This window comes from Danio rerio, chromosome 17 (genome assembly GCF_049306965.1).
Source record: "Danio rerio strain Tuebingen ecotype United States chromosome 17, GRCz12tu, whole genome shotgun sequence".
Taxonomy (NCBI): Eukaryota; Metazoa; Chordata; class Actinopteri; order Cypriniformes; family Danionidae; genus Danio; species Danio rerio.
The window spans coordinates 22937524-22959664 of record NC_133192.1 but is presented as its reverse complement, the minus strand read 5'-3'; the positions used below and the strand labels follow the sequence as shown (position 1 = coordinate 22959664).

Here is a 22141-nt window from a genome sequence, read left to right as displayed (position 1 = left end):
TCTTACTAGGCTTTCTAAAACACCTTTGCAGGTGTGTTGAGGCAAGTTGGAGCTAAAATCTGCAGGACACCGGCCTTCCAAGACTGAGTTTGGACACCCCTGGTTTATGCAATCTCGCACTCTGACACGTATGAGTGCTGTCATGAATATTTGAGCAAAGCATTTTCTCATAAGATAAGGGTATGAACTTAATTATGACAAAACCCATCATCAATTACTGTAAGCTTTTGCTTTTTAACTTTGTTTAACTTTGAAAGTTTGCTGAGGCCTTGTGGCACCTTGTCTCCCACTTGAGAACCACTTCATTAATTAAAGGGATTGTTCAACCAAAATGAAAATTGTCACCATCTACTCACTCTTCCCTTTTTCCAAATCTGTTTGAATTTCTTTCTTATCTTACAAATGAATACATTTTGGAGAATGTTGGAAACTGAGAGCTATTGACTTTCTCGATTTTCAACATTCTTCTAAACATTTTCTTTTTCATTTTACAGGGTAAAAAATAATTAGTATTGGAGCCACCTGAGGGTGAGTAAATGATGTGTACATTTTCATTTTTGAGAAAACCCCTTCACAATTATTTTTAAAAGGATTGCATTTATTTCATTTTTTTCACCAACAGAGGGACCCAAAGGTTCAGTACAGCATATTGCAGCGAGACAATCTTTCATGGTTTCAGTTCTAGAATAGAATTTTATTCACTGCTATATCATATTGTAGTGTAGTTACAGTATACTTTTAATTTAATTTAATTTAATTTAATTTAAATTTTAATTTGAGTTCCTAACACAAATGTTTGTTATACGTTTTAAAAAATTTTTGAGTCGTCTAAACTTGAATCCAACCAAATTTAATAGATATTCTGAATTAAAGGGATATTCATTCATTTATTCATTCATTTTCTTTTCAGCTTAGTTACTTTATAAATCCAAGGTCACCACAGCAGAATGAACCGTCAACTTATCCAGCACGTTTTACACAGCGGATGCTTTTCCAGCTGCAACCCATCTCTGGGAAACATTCATTAACACTTATTCACACTCCTACACAGGGACAATTTAGCCTAACCAATTTCCCTGTACCGCGTGTCTTTGGACTGTGGGGGAAATCAGAGCACCCGGAGGAAACCCACGCGAACGCAGGGAGAACATGCAAACTCCACACAGAAGTGCCAACTGACCCAGCCGAGGCTTGAACCAGCGATCTCATTGCTGTGAGATGAAAGCACTACCCACTGCGCCACCGAATTAAAGAAATAGTTCACCCAAAAATACAAATGTGGCTTTCTTCTTATAAACATAAAAAAAGATATTTTGAAGAATGTTGGTAGCTGGTCACCACTGACTGTCATAGCAAATGCTGTGAGAGTCAATGGGTAATGGTTTTCATCATTCTTCAAAATATCTTCTTTTGTGTTCAACAGATTAAAAACGAAACTCAAGCATCTTTGTGATAAGGTAAAGGTGAGTAAATGATGTTGATCCTTAAAGATCCTGTGAAGTGCTTTGAAATGTGATTTTTTTTTTAATTTGATGTAATCTCAACAGAAATTAAGAGAGTGTGAGACAATTTGCTCCTTTCAAATATACAAACTTTTCCAGAAAATTTTCCGTAACGAGATCATGTGTGAACACCCTTTTTGAAAATACTGATAAATTTGTTATGGCAATTTTCCTAAAAAAGAAGTTGAAACATTACCGGTAATTTGCTAAAATGCTGATCTTTATGAATGCAAAGTGAAAATTGCCAGAAGGAGCACGTTCTAAACATTCTAAAAATGTTAACTCCAGCCAATCTGAACATTCAGAATCATCCACATCCGCGCTGTTTATGACAAGCCTTTGAATACTTTTTCTAGATACATTTAGCTGCTAGATGTTAGTCAGATAATGTTTCTATGTTCATTACAAATGCCAACTGTGGAAAAACATTTTATCACTGATAAAATGTTTACGATAAATCACAGCGAGTTTACCTACAAGCCCTGCATGTGGCGCTCGTGCACGAGAAGGGTCGCTCCGATGAGTGCTAGCACACAAACAAACATACATCTCGCCATGCGAAATGTTCTTGTATATGTTTACATCAAAGTTGTTCTCATTACTTATCCATCCAAAGAATTTGTAATGTAATCAAATCTGTAAGCCTGCCTTTGGACATCTCTGTGACAAAAGCATCTCCATGAATAACCAAGCTTTATATAAAAGTGAAACGATCAACAAAAGTCTGACCTCTATTATGCCCCATTCACACGGGGCGTCAGCTACAACGCTTCCCTTTCACTTTGAATGGGTGGCGTCAGGCGTAGCCGAACTGCATTGTGGATCCGTCGACACTGCTTCAGAGGCGTTGCTCTTGCAAAAGTTGGGACTTTCTCAGATCGCTGTATGCAAATACACCAGCTCAGACAGTGGCCTATTGCTGACTAATTTCATTGGCTGACGCTGCTCTGACGATCGCGTCAGCCCCAACTTCAGACTCTGTCAAGTGTTGATGCTGAAGTCCCGTGTGAATGGGGCGGTATGTTTACAAATACAAACACAGCCATTTAGAGGTCATTTATGGTTAATGATGTCAGAATTTACCAGTGTTTTGGAATTGATGTTTGAACGGTCTTTTCCGGAAAAATTTCAGAACATCCTCGTGTGAGTGAATTTACCAGTAAAATTGTTCCGGAAATTTTCTGGATATTTAGTATATTGAGTAGCTCTCCCCCTTTAAAAAAACAGCCAAGAGCATTTTGTTTTATCACAGCACTGTCAGTGAGAACGGTTGAGCTTAAGCAAATCAAATAAAAAGCAAAAGAGAAGTGTCTGAAGGGGGCAGGGCAATTCAGATACTAGACTTGATTGGTCAAGATTTGATGAGAAACTGAAGTGTTAGATAAAAAATAAACTGTTAATCCATTTAGCTTTGGCTGTTTATATCAGCTTTAAATCTTCTATACGCAGATTTTCTCATAGTTTTTGAGCACACTAGCTTATAGATGTCCTTAAAACTAACATACTGATGCTAACATCTAAAATAAACTTTATTTTAATTTCACAGGACCTTTAAGTTCTGCATGGTGCACAAGTCTTTGTTTGTATTATATTACATCCAATTTACCAGACTAAGCAGCAATGACTCAGCAGCCAAGAGTTTTGCAGGTTCATCAACCAGCTTAACCAGCATCATAAATCATTCATGACTTGATCCCCAGATCAGTGCCGCAAAACAATGTACTTTTCACAGCACATTTAGAATTCTCCAAAACTGCTTTGATTTCAGCTTCCAGCAGCTTTCTCCAGAGGTGAGGAGAGGATCATCTACTGGCTGCACAGCTTTGGGGAACAGCCAGAACAGCTCATCCCCTGGTGGGTTTATCTTATCTCGGTGCCTGCACCTGGTGGCTGAACCAATTACATCATATCAGACTGAGCAAAATCTGACTCTGACTCCCACCGGCCGCCTTCGGTGGCCGTTTCTAATGAGAATTACCAACGGCGATGATTTGGTAAGAAATATCTATCGGAAGATCTGATAACATATGAGTGAACCGAAGGAATAGTTTTTGACTGACCTCTCGTTTAAGTTTGACAGAATTTTCATTTTCGTCTGAACTGTCCCTTTAAGACAGCTATAGCAAATTAAACATGTGCATTGGAGAGATGATGGGGATTGATTTTGCACTCACAGGCATCAGGTTGTTGAGAGTGGTGTTATAAATGCAGGAACGGATAGACCTCTCGGCCAAACAGCCCTCAAACATGTGCAAGGACTCTGATACTCGCTCGTGAAAATCCTCCACCGATTTATTAGCCATGCCAAAGTACAGATAGTCCGAGTAAAGCCTGCTCTCTCAAACACAAACACACACAAACAAAGTGCACAAACACAACAGGAGGTAAGAAAACAATCTAAACATCTCTTACACAGCACTCTATTATTGTTAGCCATAAATCATCATTATATCTTATTTTAAAGGTGAAGTATTACCTCTCGACTGGGTCTCGGAGCATTACGATGAATTTGGCATCTGGTTGGACAGCATGAATAAAATCTTGCACCAGAAAAGGAGGCTCAACCTCTGTGCCATTGTCGTAGAAATAAACCCAAGCGTTGTTGTCCCACATTGTGGATGCGCTGGCTTCACCTGTCAATCAAAGGATGTGTGCGGTTATTAGTAAAATATTACAGTCCCACTTTTTGGGGGATTTTTTGTTTGAACACAGGGCTAATCTGATGAATGGTAGTAGTGATTATATTTGACTGGGTTCTTTCGAGCTGATTTAATTCCTCAGGTCTCAGCAGACTAAGAATGAAATTTCTATTATTATTTTAATACCTCTAGTGTAAGAAAGGACAGACCTTGACCACAGCATCTGGCACCTCTAATGAGAAAGTCTGTGTTTCTAGACAATAGGAATTTAATTGGAGCTCTTTCATCATAATAATGTATAGTACCTTATAAATAAGGGTTTCTGATCTTGAGTTTTGTGAACTCTGATGTTTTTGAATTGATAAAATGCTAATAATAAGGTAATTATAAGGTAATTTTAAAATGAACATGTTTTAAAATGATATATTTTTGTATATTAGTTTACCTGCATGTCATGGGACTTTACATTTTAAAAAATCCATAAATAAGCAGTTTTCTGTATTTTGTGATTCATGTTTTATTTTTGTTTTATTTTTCCGTGTTTATTTATGCTTTTGAATTGGATTATAGGCCCGTGATCTTTCTTCCAACAACTTTTAAATCTGAAATATTGGAAAAAGTGACTTTAAAGTGGTATATTGTCTGGGTTGGTGTTGCAATATTATGCTGCAAAAACCAAACTGCCAGTACATTTTATGTTGTTTTACAGACTTGTTTCTCTATTTCATAAAATATGAAAACTGGTAATAAAATATATTTTTTTACAGTATAGACTGCATTAGTGCTTACAATTTTTCACCATTAAGCATTGCAAATGATGCAATCAAATTAAGAACAAAGGAGTTGTTGGTTGTCTCTGTACAAACAATATATACGAGGTTTATTTGAATACAAACATAAGTATAAATATTGAAGCACTTCAATAGCGTAGGCAGGCCAGCTTTCAGTATTCACAGTATTTCAAGGGAGTTGGCAGAGTTACATGTATCATTTGGCAAACTTTTGCTCATTGCGACTCTGACTGGTAGAATTATTACAGAATCATGGGTAATGCTGTTTTTCTACATTCATTCCATTATTAGACACAACTGCGTATATGTTTAATTCATGCAAACAGAAGCAAATAAAACCTCAAGTGTTTAAAACATCTGAATGGATTTTTTACTTCTGGAACCTGACTGTTGCGTTTTATTAACAGACATCAGAAAACTGGATATTGGCCAATGTGTTATTAAATTATTGAAATGATCATTTTAAAATCCTGGAGGGGTGCTTAAATATTTTAGGCGGTGTGTAAATATTTTAGGACAAAGTCAGCAGAATAAAAAACTACAGGAATCTACACATCAAGGTTATTTTAGTAAATGAAAAGTATCTGAAATAAAATCTAAATTTCACAATAAATGAAAAACTAAAACTAAACAAAAGCAACAATTACAATAAAAATGACTCAAAATAAAAATGAGCAAAAACGTAAGATTTTCTGAAACAGTTTTCAGAATTAATATTCACTGATTCTGTGGTAGAAAATCTGTGGTTGTCAGGGAAACACCTGTAGATGGAGCTTCTTGCACATCAGACACGACAGCCAAAGACAATGTTCATGTGCAAAAAACACATTTTCTGTATAAACACAAAACATCTAATCTATTTTATTCTTTGTCTGCCAAAATGTAAACTGGGCTTATTGAACTATATATATATATATCATCTTTAATGACAAATTATTAAAATTATAAAGGAAAAGTTCAGATGCTTTTCCAGTATTGGGTTGCGGCTGGAGGGGCATCCACAGCGTAAAACATATGCCATAATAAATGGCGGTTTATTCTGCTTTGGTGACCTCTGAAATAGAGACTAAGCTGAAGGAAAATGAATGAATGAATGAATGAATGATTAAGTTAAGATGCTCTAAACTCTAAGTGCCATTTGAAATTTTCTTCTAAAACTATCTTTATTTACTCCTATGTTTATGCTTAGTTATTTCACTTTATTAAAACCAATGCCAAGATCCTATTCTGTGCCATAAACGTGAAATTAATAAAACTATATATATATATATATATATATATATATATATATATATATATATATATATATATATATATATATATATATAATGCCCCCCCCCCCCTTTTTTTTTTCTTTTTTTTTTTACATATATAATATTTTTTTCTTCTGGAGAAAGTATTTTTTTTCCACCTAGAATAAAAGCAGTTTCAAATTTTTTAAAAAACATTTTAAGGTCAAAATTGTTAGCCCTTTTAAAGCTATATTTTATTTCAATAGTCTACAAAACAAACCATCGTTATACAATAAATTGCCTAATTACCCTAACGTGCCTAATTAACCTAGATGAGCCTTTAAATGTCACTTTAAGCTGTACAAAAGTGTCTTGAAAAATATCTAGTGAAATATTAAGTATTTTTATCATGGCAAAGATAAAATAAATTAGTTATTAAAACGATTATGTTTAGAAATGTGTTGAAAAAATCTCTCCTTTAAGCAGAAATTGGGGAAATAATAAATTCAGTGGGACTAATAATTCTGGCTTCAACTGTATGTTTTTAGTTAATTGTAAGTTATTAAATGAAGTTAATCATGTTCTAACCTCATTTTATAAGTTACACGAGCTGCTTTAAGTCACTTTAATATATTGTAAGTTCAAAAGACTTAAAAGGTTAATTAGATTCAGCTCAAAAATTTAAGGCAACCAGTATTTTTTTACACAGTACACTAGAAATGTTCTGAAAACTAAACTAAACAGATAATAACTACATTAAAATGCATTCATAAAATAAAAACTTAACATAAATGAACAAAACCATCAATAAAACAAACAAAAACTAAATAATGTTAGTAATATTAATAATAGTTTTGAAAAATATATATATAAAAAGCAAAACTAGAATAACCATGCAACACATCACTGGTGTGGCTTTCCTTAATAAGACTGAAAAGCAATACAAATTACCAATTATGATGTCAACTTGTTTGTGCCTTTTGGAGGAATTGCTGATCAGCTGATCTTGAATGTGATTGGCTGCTTGGTCAAACAGGTCCAGGTAGTCCTTTAGTGGATAGGGGCTATTAAAACCATTGCTCAACCTGATGATACCTTAAAACCAGGAGAGAACAAACTGTGATTATTTCAGTTGTAAAAAAGCTTCCAAACAGAATTACAAGGCAGTTGCTCTGTTGCGGTGAAATGTGTGTAACAAACTGAATGCGATAAAACTCAATGATCTGTCTACCATTAACCAGATGCTCCGCTTTGCATGAAAATAGGAGAGATGATAGGGAACATTTTGCTGACTTTCTAAAGAAGACCAGTCAAAATGAAAAACTCAGCATATCTCTTATGTGAACTCACCAAACCTCTTCCGTGTCCACCAGTGTGGTTCCTTCATAGTGGTGAAATGGACCTCTGGATGCAATCGTAACCGGTCGTAGAGGTCTGTGGTGCCACACTTGGGTTGACCGATGATATAGAAGAAGGGCAGACAGCGCAGTCGATACTGTCTACCTGCATGTTGATGCAGATGAGCTGGGAATGCTCTGCGCAGGTGGTCATATATTGCTTGGAAGCGCTTGGAATAAAGAGCATACAGGTTTTTTCCATATGGATCAGCTGTGAGATTCCCAAAGAATTCTTCATACCAGCAAGGATTCTTGAGATAGGGAAGAAATTTGCGAGGAATTGCAGAGAATATCTGTTGATAAGGAAGATTGGAAAGATTATAATAGGCATATATTCATTTAGCAGACACTTTTATCCAAAGCAACTTATAAATGAGGATCAACAAAGCACTCAGTATCGCCATTGTGATATAGACTTAGAGTATAGATGCTAAATGTTTTCATATGATGTTGTATATAATGTATGTTATTCACAGGTATGTATATTTATTTGCACTACAATTTAGCAGTGTGTGGTCAGTGAGTTTTTTTCTTTTTCTTCTTTTATTAAACAAGGATGCGTTAAGCTGATCGATAGAGACAGTATCCACATTTCAAGAGTTCACAATAGGCTATATTCATACAGACTTTTAATTTTAGTCAGCCAGCCCCAGGGCATCTGGTTAATTGCCATCCATCCATACAAAATTGCTGCGTTTAAGATCTGATTTCTTAAAAAAAAAAATAAATAAAATAAAAAACAGCGATCATTTATGCCTGGCTGAAATACAATATAAGGTGGGTCTCAGACCAAACAAGAAGCCCTGCATTAAATTATATTTTTTCCGTGCCATGTCTTTAAAATATGGAAATTAATTTAACCCAGTAAAGCCTGCTAAGTTAGCAGTTCATTCCATGGGGCGACCCCTGATTAATAAAGGGACTAAGCCGAAAAAAAAAATGAATAAATGAATGAATAATTGAATGAATGAATGAATGAATGAATGAATAAACTTCACTTAAAATGTTATAAAAGTTATTATTTTTCAAATGCTGTTTTCTATCAGCATTCATTAAATAATCATAACAGATGCATAATGGTTTCCAACATTGTTTTTTTTACACTGATATTAATAATGCACTGATAGTAAATACAGTACTGTATTAAAACACCAGTGGTGCATGAGGATACACTTAAGTCTTAAAGCAGAATAAACGAAAATAGTATTCAAAGGATCCCTAATATTTATTTTGTTGCCAAAACCTACCATGTGATTAATTTAGTTCATTCAATTGGGCATTTGTTTAGTTCGCCTGTTATATGCAGTTTTTTAATTACTCTTAAAGTGTTTTTAATGTTCATCAAACAATATAAATTAGATTAGTCAGTACTAAAGCCAAATCTGGAGCTTATCTAACAAAATAACTTACGATAATGGTCCAAAAACTAGTATAGCCAAATTTATATGTTATAGGAAAATATTAAATACAAATTTTAAAAGAAGGAAAAATCAAGAGAAGCGAAAATAATGGAAAAATATACTTGAAATCTTGTAGGTTGTAATTTTGGTTTATGCAACATTCAGCTTGAATTCAATTGTATTATCTTTTAATTTCTAAATATGTTTGGTGACTAAAATATTGTTTTAATAAATATATAATAAATCAGTTTTGTTTAAATTCAAAATTTTTGATAGTCAAAACATGTTCAAAAAATGTATATAATAACAATAAATTTTATTTATATTGCGCTTTTCTCAAACTCAAAGCGCTAACAAGAGCATCAAAACACAGTAGAACATGAAATACACAAAAAATAAGAATGATAATAATAATAAAATATACAAATTAAAAGAAAGCCTCATAAGTTATAAGCGATAATAAAAAGATAAGTTTTACGAATTTTCAAGTCCAGGTAACTGGCATTCCTGACATTTGTGGGGAGAGCATTCCACAATTTAGGTGCACGATAAGAGAATGCTCTACCTCCCATGTTGCAAAGTTTCTAACAAGGCTGCAATGAATGCATATATAAGTTATATATTAAAAAACAATCAGGAAAAAGTGTTTTATGTAAATTTGGGCCACGAGTCCATATGGACATAATTTTTCTCTAAAAGTACATCATATCAAAAGATGATACTTAGGTTTTATAATCATCTAATCATGTTCCAATAAGCCCGAATAGCAAAGAGAAATAAAAATGCATGTAAAAAACAGCTTGGGTCTTAAGAGGTTATATATATTGCATTTTTAGATGACATCATTTTCTTTATTGTTAAACAAAATAAATATTATTAGCAATGTAACTGAAATGCACATACATTTGGCTCTTTCTCTCTCACTTCTCCCATGTCAGGCACTCGTCTACGGCTGAAATCCACTTTGGTCACAATGCTCTTCACCACTTCCCTCACAACAGCATAGTTTGTAGTGGAGGACAGATTGAGCTGTACCTGATGAGAAACTACAGTAAAGTGATACGGTGACGGTGTTAAAAAGAGCCCTTTCTGGTCCCTCGTCAAGATGTAGGATGCCATGATAAGAACAGTAACCATGAGTCCAAAAAGGAAGCTAAAGATTTTGATTTTCCGCACAGACGCGAGTGTCCACAAACCCCATACTTGATTCTGTGCTCTATTATTCTCTATAGAAGTCAATACACCCGTCCACCTGTCTCTCGTTTGCTTATTTCTGCAGTACTCCAGCTTTTCATAAGGACAGCTTAGGAGGCCATACTTGTGGTCCATTTTTGTTTATTTTACATTAGCTTCTTCGCATATGAAGTGAATCCCAGCGATGTGAGCTATTGCATGATATTTGCTCCATTACGAAGCACAGCATAACCCAAAAGAGCAATGTTTTGCCAATGCAATCAACATCCTTCATGCAGCAGATGCCATTTGGCTTCAGGTCATTGTTTATGATGGGATGTTTGTGGGCAGGAAGACAGACAGTGGAATGAGCAGGGCGTCCCGCGCTTGTGGTGAGGGGCAAGGCGTGTGGGAGACGATTAGAGTGCTCCTTCAATTTAGCTGCCACAAATGACACAGCGGTTGATGGCGTTCCAGCGCAAACACACTCCAGATTCGGTTGTCAAGGTCACAAATGCCCCAACAGCAGCTCAGATAACAGAAAGGTCTATTCCTGCAAGACACACACACAAAAAGAGCAATCATAAATACACATTGATGGTTCATTGATTTGAGTCTAGGAGGCAGCGGATGCTGGTAATACTCTCTCACGCATGCCAATAACTCTGTGACTGGGTTTGGATAAGCATCAGAGAAAGGATGGCAGGAAGATCACACAGGCCACAGACTGTGTGGCATATGGTGTGTGTGTGTGTGTGTGTGTGTGTGTTGGTATGCACAGTGATTGTGTGTTATGTGTGTTTTGGAGAGTTAAGGCCGTAATCTATTTAGACATGATAGCCTGAGGACATGGTTAATTAAGAACACAGTAGAGCAGCTAATGGATACATTTTTTATTTGACAACCTCCACTCCCTCTGTCGGTCGCACTCTCTTTGTCTTTCTTTGATTCTTGGCAATGATGCAAGAAAGGGTTGTGATTTTAAAGCAGAAATTAGAGAAAAAGATCAATGATAGAAACAACTGGGGTGGAAAGGGAAATGCACAGTGAAAGTTATTAGAGGTTTGATGAGGTCTGACCCGGTCTGAATGTACCAAATGAGGATAAAAACAAAAGGGTGGCTGTAAGAGAGTGCAACATTTGCCACCTCTCACATTATCATATATTAAAATATGCTAACTGTTATTTTATTTAATGACAAGCAAGCTGATATCAACCATGTACTTTATATCATTCACTTTTCCCCCAAAAAATAAGCATACACTACAGGTAAAAAGTTTGCGGTCAGTAGGATTTTTAAATGTTTTAAAATAAGCTTTTCCTGCTCACCAAGGCTGCATTTTTTCATCAAAATACAGTAAAAAATTGTAAAATGTTATTCCACTATATGACAACTTCATCTATCAGCTTCTCATTAAATATTCTAACCAATCAAAAGCTAGTCTAGTATCTTAAGTGATCCCGCCCCCTACAATACAAGACTGAAATAAGTCACCTTTTCAGCTGAAATTCCATTGGCTAGTTTTAAAAAAAGAGGAGGGGCTATATGCCCCACCCATACCTGTCAACCCTCCCGTTTTTCCCGGGATTCCCCAGAAATCACTCTAATATTAATTAATATTTTTTATTATTATTAATGTAATTATTATTAATGGTATTAGCAATAAAAGCAATAATGACTGGAGTAATATCTATTTTTCGCTTTGATGAACAGATTTCATAAAAAAAAAAACATAATATAACTGACCCCTAAATTTTGACCAGTAGTGTAGGTGCGTCCCAAATAGCATATACTTCTGCACTATTCTACGCCATTTTGTAGTATAAATAGCATAAGTGGTGCATTCACACTGAAATTCTAAATAGAAAAAGTGTACTTTAAATATCCAGATGATACACTTAATAAATCATTGAAATGAAGTGTGGAATGTTGGACACTTCAAGCACTCAACAGCTGCTGCTTTGCTCATGTAGAAGAAGGGGTGGAGCTACTTTATTTATTTTGTATTGTGAAAGCAAAATTCTCCTATAGAGTTATTATACAGCCTTCCGATGGTGAATGCAGGTATCATGGCAGGTATTATTTGGTAGTTTGGTCATTTATTTAACTTATTTGGCAACCGCTAAACAGCATCAGGGAAACACTTTGAATTTCCGCTTAGTAAAAAAACATTAGTGTTCCATTTGGAATGACACTACATACATATACTATGCTGCTGAGTGTGTAAGTGCATAAGTACATAGTGCGTAAGAGCAGAGTGTATAGTGTGCCACTTGGGACGCAGCTTTAGTGATCCATTTGGGACGACACTACATACATATAATGCTGCTGAGTGTGTAGAAGCATAAATGTATAGTGTGCCATTTGGGACGCAGTTCATGTCTTTTGAGTCCGAATAGCATGCGCTGTGTTGTGCAGCAATTGGGATGCATAGAATAACCCTTTAATTCAAGTTATGGAAGCAAGAAATAAACGTATCCCTCATACAACAGAGCATTTCTTCTCTACACAAGCCTAAAAGCTGAATACACAGGGTTGGGAAATCTAAAGCAGAGCTTTTCAAAAGCCTAACAAACCAATTGGTCTGTCTTGTTTTGGTTTCTTGCCTTTATTATATCAAATGAAAGGGTCTGCATGATCCTCTGGTGGAGGGTTTACCTTCATCATTTCACCAGACGGATCAGTGCTGTTATTTACCGCCTAATTGTGGTTAAATTTACCTTGGGGAGATCATTACCAGAAATGCGACTCTCCCAAAGCCCACACAGACCACAGTAATCCATGCTGAACTAATAAATAGATGTGGGGCTCATAAATTATAGATAATTTCCTATTTGTGCATGAAAATAAATGGTTTGTATAATGCTGAGAGAGAGACTGAGAGATTAATGAAAGAAAAAGAGAGCGAAGGTAGTCAAAGGAGGACATGTGTGTTCCCATGGAGATGAAGGCAGGTGTCATTGATCTGTGTTGCTATGGAAAATAGACTCTGGGAGTGTTTGTATGTGTACGCTGACCTTAAAGTCCCCCTGAAATCCAAATTCAGGTTTAACCACCTTAGTGTTATCAATGAGCTATTTTGCTTTAAAACTTTGATTAAATGTGCATTTAGAAGATATAAGCATTTAAAACGTGTATTTTTGAACAATTTTTATGACAACTTCATCTATCAGCTTCTCATTAAATATTCTAACCAATCAAAAGCTGACTAGTATCTTAAGTGATCCCGCCCTCTACAATAAAAGACTGAAAAAAGTCATTTTTTCAGCTTAATGAAACTCCATTGGCTAGTTTTAAAAAAGAGGAGGGGCTATATGCCCCACCCATCAACCCTCCTGTTTTTCCCGGGATTCTCCTGTCCTGCTATCATCCCGTAAAGGTATTTTAACGCATTTCTCCATTTTTTCAATATTTCTATGAAGGGTGGCAATAAACATTGAAAAGCTGATCTTCCCTACACTTAACCCATACCGCCGAACCACTAGGGGACACCCCTTTTTCTTAAATGTGAAATTATTCAGTGCTTTCATTTTATTTAAGCATGAAAACACTTTGAAATAAATATAAAAATGGCAAGATTCCCTTTCCTTTCCATTACAGGCGCCGTATCCTTAAAATAAAACTGTCAGATGCCGTTTCCCAAATGCACAAGTCATTTGAAGCGGAGCAAAAGTGGAAACGTGCATTTTTGAACAGACATATGCACATAATAATATTATTAATAATAACAACATCTAAACATGTCGATCTTGGTAGGTTTTCTGTTAAACACAACAAATTTTGTCTTAAAAGAGCATAAACAGTTAAAAAAAAAATCGAATGCTTTCATAATGGATCCATGCACTTTTAAAGTGACAACTCTGTTATTAAATGTAATCAAGTGTAATGTAGGCCAGCTAGTGCAGTGCTATGCAAGTAAACCTTACTCCTCTGACCTCTAAATGTGCTCTTGCGACAGAGCCTAGAGGCCATGGTCTTTAGACTCCTTGTTAGAGCAACCGACTCTTATACAAAGAATCGCTGGTTTGATCCCAGCTCATACCGGTTTGGTTGCAGTAGGACCGGTGGGTTACACATGAGGGCTCGTCCAGGATAGGAGTGAGGTTTAGGGGGCTGAGTGTTATGAAGGCCAGCTTGCGAAGTGCTATGCAGGTAAACCTCACTCCTCTGACCTCTAAAGGTACTCTAGCAACAGACACTACAGGCCATAGTCGTTAGCCTCCTCGTTATAGCAACCGACTCCCATACAATAAATCCCTGGTTCAATCCCAGTTAAGACCAAGTCGGGTGCAGTAGGAGTTACACAAATAAAAAATCGAAATGAAAGATTAATTTGCTGCTCTTTAATCAGAATGTTTAATTATACAGTGAAGAAAAAGTTAATGAGATCTGATAACTTAATTAAATTTTTTAATAATGGCTATACATTTTAATAGTCTAATTGCTCATTTATTTGCATTTTTTTTCTAATGTATATTATTTATTCTATTCTTTGTAAATAATATCATAAATAATAATAAAACATATTACTGACCATTTCAACTGTTTATTTACAATGAAATGATGAACATATTTAGTGATTTGGGGAATCGTTTTTGCGGGGGGGTAGGGGGGATCCCTGATTTTCACATCTCAATGTTGACAGGTTTGGCCCCACCTCTACCCATCATCGTGTTTCAGCTAAAATTATATCAAAGCCGCACATTTTAAGGCACTTCAGGGAACCTTTAGATGACATCCGAGAAACAGATTGTGTATCTGAGTCACGTAGGCTGGCGATAAGTGAGGTCTCACTATCTGTGTCGAAAATAAAGAGTTTGTGGCAATAAGGACCTCCACCGCTGTCAGCGTGGGTGTCTATTTTAAGCATAAGCGTTAAAAATTCTGATGACTTTAGCATGGAGCTGGGCTGACGTGTGCTGTCACTTTAAATATATTTCAGAATAACAAACTGGGCTCTGAGTGCAGGGAGGTGAAGCATCTGCGAGCGTGTTTTCATTACGGATGTGACTGAAGTAGAGGAGGAGTCCGGGACAGCGAGAGGATGCTGAAATGAGCGCTCGCTGCAGGGATGCCACAGCAGTCCACAGCTCAATGATTCATTACAGAGAAGCTCCATCATTATCATTGTCAATCAAAGCGACAAGTGAGCGCTCTGCAAACTAGGTGTTTATTGGTGCTTTTGATGGCATTTATGCAAAGCTGCTTACAGGTTAAAGGAACGGTTTGCCAAAAAATGAAAATTCTGTCAAACATCGCAGTTTAATTTTTGTCACCGACTGAAATGTGGAAGATAATGTCTTGTGGTTTACCTAAAAAATGTAAATTCTGTCATACATGTAACTTACGAAGCGACATCTCATTTTAAACTATGACTCTTATGCAAAACATTATAGTTGAGTCTATACAATAAAATTTCAGTGGGATTCAGTGTGGTTTTTCACTCTATATATTTTCAAAATATGTTCGTACATACAGATTTGAAAGTCAGTAAATTATAGCAGAATTTTGATTTCATTTTCTAGCTAACTTGCACTTTACTTATTTTTTAATTTGCATTTGATTTTTAGTTTGTCTTTTTAGTTGGATAAATACTCACCACAAAAAAATTTTAGTTGTAGCATTTAAGTGGTGGTTCCATTTTTAAATCAGTTTTTAATGTAGTTTATAGAGATGTTAAAGTCAGTGCTACAATCCCAGCAGGCACACAATGTCATGACCGTCTGGTAACCACCTGAGAGCGCAGTAGTTCAACGAACTCTGAGAGTGAACTACAACGCCCAAGAACTACAAGTCCATACATCCCACGTGCATTACACCCGGTTCACTTACATTGATTGGCCATTCACAGCTGTTCCTGTTTCCTGTTGATTTCCTGGACTATTTATACAACCATTTACCCACTGTTCATCACTGCGTCGTTTGTCTTTCCTGTCTGCATATTCAAGTAAGTCTTTTATATCGAGTTTGTTATTTCCTGAGCCTTGTTCCCGTTCCTGATTCTTGTCATAGTTTCTTGTTTTGTTGTTTATTTGTTACTTTGTTATTTTTGAACACCGGACACCTTGTTTTTCTGTTTGCTGCACGATCCTTTAATAAAATCTGTACTTGGATCCTACACCCCGTTTTTGTTCCTGTTTTCAACCCGTAACGTGACAGAACGACGCAGTCAAACAATGGATCCAGCAGATGATATTATCGTGCAGATAAAACAAGGTGACCGCTCAGTTGAGCGTTACATTAAGGAGCTCTTACAGCGACATACTGCTGATGATGTTCTTTCGGGGAGGACTTTTGGAACCAGTCTGTTTACGAATGCCTCCTTATGAGGAGGACTGGAACCTTTATCGGTTCATTAAAGCAGCGCTGTTGATCTCTGGCTCCCCTCTCTTTGTTGCCCTGAAGGAGAAGAATCCTCAGGAGAGAGGCCTGAGTGGAGGGCTACAGAGAGGTATATTTTTGGGGCCTGCAGATTTGTCTGTGGGAAGGAGGAGAGAAGCTGGGTTGGAGCTGCGGGCTTATCCGGGTCGGCTGTCCAAAGACCACCTTTCTCTGAGCCTCTGGAGAAACTTCTAGAACTTTGTGAAACCCCAGTGTCTGCTCCAGCCCCACAATGCCCGCCAGTGTCGGTTTCAGCCCCAGAGCAGGCTTTCTTCTGCTGACAACGCCCTTCCTCTTACTCAGACGACCAGACGGAGGAGGCGTAGGAAGAGGACTGACCATGCCCCAGAGCGCCCGCCAGTGTCGGCTCCAGCCCCAGAGCGCCCGCCAGTGTCGGCTCCAGCCCCAGAGCGCCCGCCAGTGTCGGCTCCAGCCCCAGAGCGCCCGCCAGTGTAGGCTCCAGCCCCAGAGCGCCCGCCAGTGTCGGCTCCAGTTCCACAGCACCTCGCCCTGCCGGCGCCACCCAGGCTCCTCGCCCTGCCAGCGCCACCCAGACTCCGGGCCCTCCCGGTCCCAGTCTGGCTCCTGGCCTTACCAACGCCATCCAGACGTCTTGCCCTGCCGGCACCTCCCAGACGTCTTGCCCTGCCAGTCCCAGTCCAGCTCCTTGCTCTGCCGGTCCCACCCCGGTTCCTGGCCTTACCAATGCTATCCAGACGTCTTGCTCTGCCGACACCTCCCAGACGTCTTGCTCTGCCGACTCCAGCCCGGCTCCTTGCTCTGCAGACTTCAGCCCGGCTCCTTGCTCTGCAGACTCCAGCCCGGCTCCTTGCTCTGACGACTCCAGCTCGGCTCCTTGCTTTGCCGACCCCAGCCCGGCTCCAGGCTCTGCCGACCCCAGTCCAGCTACCTCCAGTCCCGCCGGCTCCAGTCCAGCTGCCTCCAGTCCCACCGGCTCCAGTCCAGCTGCCTCCAGTCCCACCGGCTTCAGTCCAGCTGCCTCCAGTCCCGCCGGCTCCAGTCCAGCTGCCTCCAGCCCCGCCGGCTCCAGTCCAGCTGCCTCCAGCCCACCGGCTCCAATCCAGCTGCCTCCAGTCCAGCTGCCTCCAGTCCAGCTGCCTCCAGTCCCGCCGGCTCTAGTCCAGCTGTCTCCAGTCCTGCCGGCTCCAGTCCTGCCGACTCCAGTCCTGCCGACTCCAGTCCTGCCGACTCCAGTCCTGCCGGCTCCAGTCCTGCCGACTCCAGTCCTGCCGACTCCAGTCCTGCCGACTCCAGTCCTGCCGACTCCAGTCCTGCCGACTCCAGTCCTGCCGACTCCAGTCCAGCTGCCTCCAGTCCCGCCGGCTCCAGTCCAGCTGCCTCCAGTCCCGCCGGCTCCTGTCCAGTTGCCTCTCCAGCCAGCTCTCCTAAAACCCCCTGCCTTGTGTCTCCTACGGGATCGTCCATGGGTCATCCCTCCCGCTCCTCCCTGGTGGTCCTTCCCACTACTTGGGATGGACCCTCCGGCTACACCCTGGCTTCCTGATGGGGTACCTGACCCACTGAACCCACCCTGGTCTGACCCTCCCATCCCTCCCCTTGTTCCGTCTCCGCTCCTCTTCACTGCGTCGTTTGTCTTTCCTGTCTGCATATTCTAGCAAGTCTTGTATATCGAGTTTGTTATTTCCTGAGCCTTGTTTCCGTTCCTGATTCTTGTCATAGTTTCTTGTTTTGTTGTTTATTTGTTACTTTGTTATTTTTGAACACCGGACACCTTGTTTTTCTGTTTAATGCACGATCCTTTATTAAAAAAATAAATAAATTTAATAAAAAATCATTATGTTCAGCAATTTTCACAAAGCCACAGCCAAGTCCACTTATAATAAGCAACAAGTTGTATATGTGGGCTTGCTTTTTGCACTAGGCTCAGAAAGTTAAAGTAGGCAGATGCAGGTTTTTGGCTTATTTAAATAATAAAATGATTGCAAAAGTTTATTATGAGCTTGTTCTTGTTGTTTTTTCCAGAAAGATCTGGCAACAAGGATGAGTCAAGTTGTTCCCTGTCAGCTTGTTCCCTGTAATTATTTGCACCATGCACACAGAAAAGAGATACATCTATGATGGGTCTTAATGTGTTATTAACAACTTTTTTCAGTTCTGCTCTTAACACACTAAGTAGAATTGTAAAGAATAGGATTTGGCACTTGGGATGTGTTCACACCCCATACCGATTCGTTTAGTACTATAAGTGAAAATGATTTTTTTTTTTTTTCGGGTTCACTTACAAGTCCAAACTCAAAGATTCAAACAACAACAAAGAGGCCAAAACTTACCCAGCATCTTAAACTATTCTGTGTGGGCTAAAGGTGTTCATGATGTGTACATAAATGTTATGATATTTTATTCAGTTGAGAACTCATGAATAGCTCAAAATAGTGCATGGCACGCACACAAACAAACAAAGATCTGCTTGTGACATCATCTCCTGTTTTTAGCTCTTACAGATGCCTTTGGTCCATGTTGTCTTGATATTTCATGTTCACATTTATTGGTCCATGTTGTGTTTCATATTCAAACTGCACTGAGATTGTATGAACAGAGTCAAGATCCTTTTCAGCAAAGCACAAAAGGATAACTCTAACCCTAACCCTTAACTAACAAAAATCGTCACACATCCACTATATTGCTCTCAAAAGACATTATTAAGACAATGCTTTGACCTACATGTTGTTGTAGGGCTTTTTTTTTTTTTTTTTGCAATTTTTCTCCTAGTTTTTATTATTGAATTTAAAAAGTTGAGCAAAAGTGCATAATAAATACTTGGCATTATACTAATTATATATGTAAAAAAAAGATTAAAATAAATTTAAATAAAAAATACTTATTTGTGCATTCACAAATTATATTAATTTGTAAATGTGTTAGACATGTTTAATAAATCATTAAATATGACTTTTGCATATATAAAATCATAATCCACTGCTCATTCTTATTAAGGTAGTATGCTTTGGTGTTAGGGATGTAGAATAAGATCAAAATAACGTACTTTATAAGTACTAATCAAAAGCCAATATCTTCATAAAATTCATAAAAGCTCCTGTTTATTAAAAAACTATAAATTAAACAGATGTAGCACTTATTCTACACAGCTTTTTTTTCTCAGATTTTTTGGGTTGGTTATTAAACAACACAAAACATTTTATCATACACTGCTTTGACTGCTTAGTGTCAGGATGCTGTGATGTTTCTTTATGAAAGTGCTCCAGGACATTTTCCCACTCCCACTCCCTCACTCATTTCCAGAGTCAGAAAAGGAGGAAAGCAGAGCTGTCAGGACCACAGCCTCTGAGCACAGAGACTGCTCTGTCTGTGCCAGCCAGTGCCATGACTAACGGATCACAGTATGTAGGACTGGATACGAGTGGATGGAGGGGAATGCCAAGGATCTGGGGAATCGCAATATACAGCAGAGAGAAAATGTATCCACATATACAAGGACAATAGAGTGGCCAAAAAACCATATTTGGACACTCAAGCAATATGGATGGGCAACATGGACTTAAAATTATCTATCTACAAAATCTCTTGGTCTGTCTGTCTGTCTGTCTGTCTGTCTGTCTGTCTGTCTAAAACTAATTTAAATATGCTCATATATTTGTGTGAGACTGTGTAAAAATTCACAATCCCGCTCTAGAGCTCAAAGACAAAAAGGGCTCTCTATCATCTCTTCCCGAGTTAATCTAAATTCTCGAACACACACACACACTCGCACACTCAAACACACACACATACAGACTAACAAGTACACATTCCATTTGTGCAGTGTCAATAGAGGGAAAACATGCAGGGATAACATCTATTCCACAGTCAGTACAAGTGAGAGGAAATGAATGAATGCAGCAGCCAATAGAGATGGATAATGAAGCTCAATGGAGCCGAGTCTGAAATGGCATCAGTCAGTTAGTATATACTGATTACATCAAACTGAATAATCTGCACTGGATTCCCTTGGTTATATATTCATTCAAATCACCTATTCAAAGCAATTTGACACTGTCAAATCTTACTGTTTTACTCATACTTTTTCCACAATATGTTTTTTTATTAATACCTAACATGTGATGTTTTTTAATGTGTTAAAGATGTACAGATTGTGCTGCGAGTTAAAAATGCAAATACTTTTAGCAAATACATTACATTCAAACATTCACAGGTCAAAATGTTTCTTTTTTCCTTTTTTAAATAAGTGCATATATTATTCATCAGTATAACAATCTAAGCAAATGGTTTATTAAAACATTTGGATTACTCAGTATTTAGGGCCTAGTAGTATTTTTGTGTTAAACATACTGTATTCAAAGTTAATGAACCAAATGAAAACAGTAGCTGTTTTCTGTTTTTTCGACTGACATGGACTATGTCGATTAAATGCCCTACAAAATAACCTGAAAAGAAAAAGGTTTTGGTGAGTATCAAATGATAATATGATTGCTCTTGGCCACAAAAATGTGACAAAAGTAACACAGAAAAAGGGGTGAGAATGACAGTTCAATTAATACAGATGCATGGCGACAAACCTCAAGCATTCTACATCCCTTTTTAACAATAGACAGCATGTGAAAATGCCCCTGAAGGCAGAATAAATAAATAGAAAGAAGAAGAAAGAAGAAGAAGAAGAAAGAAAGAAAGAAATGCAGCCAGATTGTCGCCACATATAGGTTCATTAAAAGGACCATTCATACAAAATCTTGTTGTGTCAAAGCTGCATTACTTGCTTTTTAACACAAGTCAAGTCAAATTCTTCTTTTTACTGGGCAAATTTTTGCTGCTGTGCTATGTTTTGCTTTGTTTTTTATACTGCTTTTTCATTTTTTTTCTTTCTGTGCATTAAAAGTCCAGTTAAAATATATTGTATTAAAATGTCTTCATTTCTGAATGAACCGTCAATGTATTTAAAGGTTTATTAATGCTGGATCTGGGGCAGACGGTGGCGCAGTGGGTAGCAAAATCGCCTCACAACAAGAAGGTCGCTGGTCCGAGCCCTGGCTGGGTCAGTTGGCATTTCTGTGTAAAGTTTGCATGTTCTCTCCGTGTTCAAGTGGGTTTCCTCTGGGTGCTCCGGTTTCCCCCATAAATGCAAAAAACGTGGTATAGGTGAATCAATTTCCCAGTGATAAGTTGCAGCTGGAAGGCATGGGCGCATCTGCTGTGTAAAACATATGCTGGATAAGTTGACGGTTCATTTTGCTGTGGCGATCACAGATTAATAAAGGGACTAACCGAAAAGAAAATGAATGAATAACGCTGGATCTAACTTTGTTAACACACAAAAAACAGCTTGTTTTGATTATTGGTTTTGTTTTATTTTGCTTTTTGTCTGTTTTTTTTTGAATTTTATTTAAATTTAGGCAAAAATTTTCCCAGTGATGGGTTGCAGTTGGAAGGCCATCCGCTGCATAAAACATATGCTGGATAAGTTGGCAATTCATTCTGCTGTGGCGACCTCAGATTAATAAAGGGAATAAGCTGGAAAAACACTAATGAAGAATTGTTAGCTAAAATAGTCCACCCTGCCATCTAGGACTTTCTGTTTCTGTTTTTTCTTAAAGTTGTAGCATACCGCATGTAATCCATTATATTCAATGC

General features: G+C 37.9%; 1 protein-coding gene across 1 annotated transcript in view; it reads right to left on the bottom strand.

The window, feature by feature from the left end:
• chst15 (carbohydrate (N-acetylgalactosamine 4-sulfate 6-O) sulfotransferase 15) overlaps window positions 1–22141 on the bottom strand; it is a 46225-nt gene that overhangs the window by 2580 nt on the left and 21504 nt on the right. The window contains exons 2-6 of the mRNA XM_021473116.3: window positions 9865–10687; window positions 7515–7854; window positions 7116–7259; window positions 3979–4135; window positions 3677–3833 (exon numbers count right to left, since the gene is read on the bottom strand). Of these exons, the coding sequence (XP_021328791.1) occupies window positions 3677–3833; window positions 3979–4135; window positions 7116–7259; window positions 7515–7854; window positions 9865–10290 (1224 nt within the window). The 5' untranslated portion in view covers window positions 10291–10687. The remainder of the gene's footprint in view (window positions 1–3676; window positions 3834–3978; window positions 4136–7115; window positions 7260–7514; window positions 7855–9864; window positions 10688–22141) is intronic.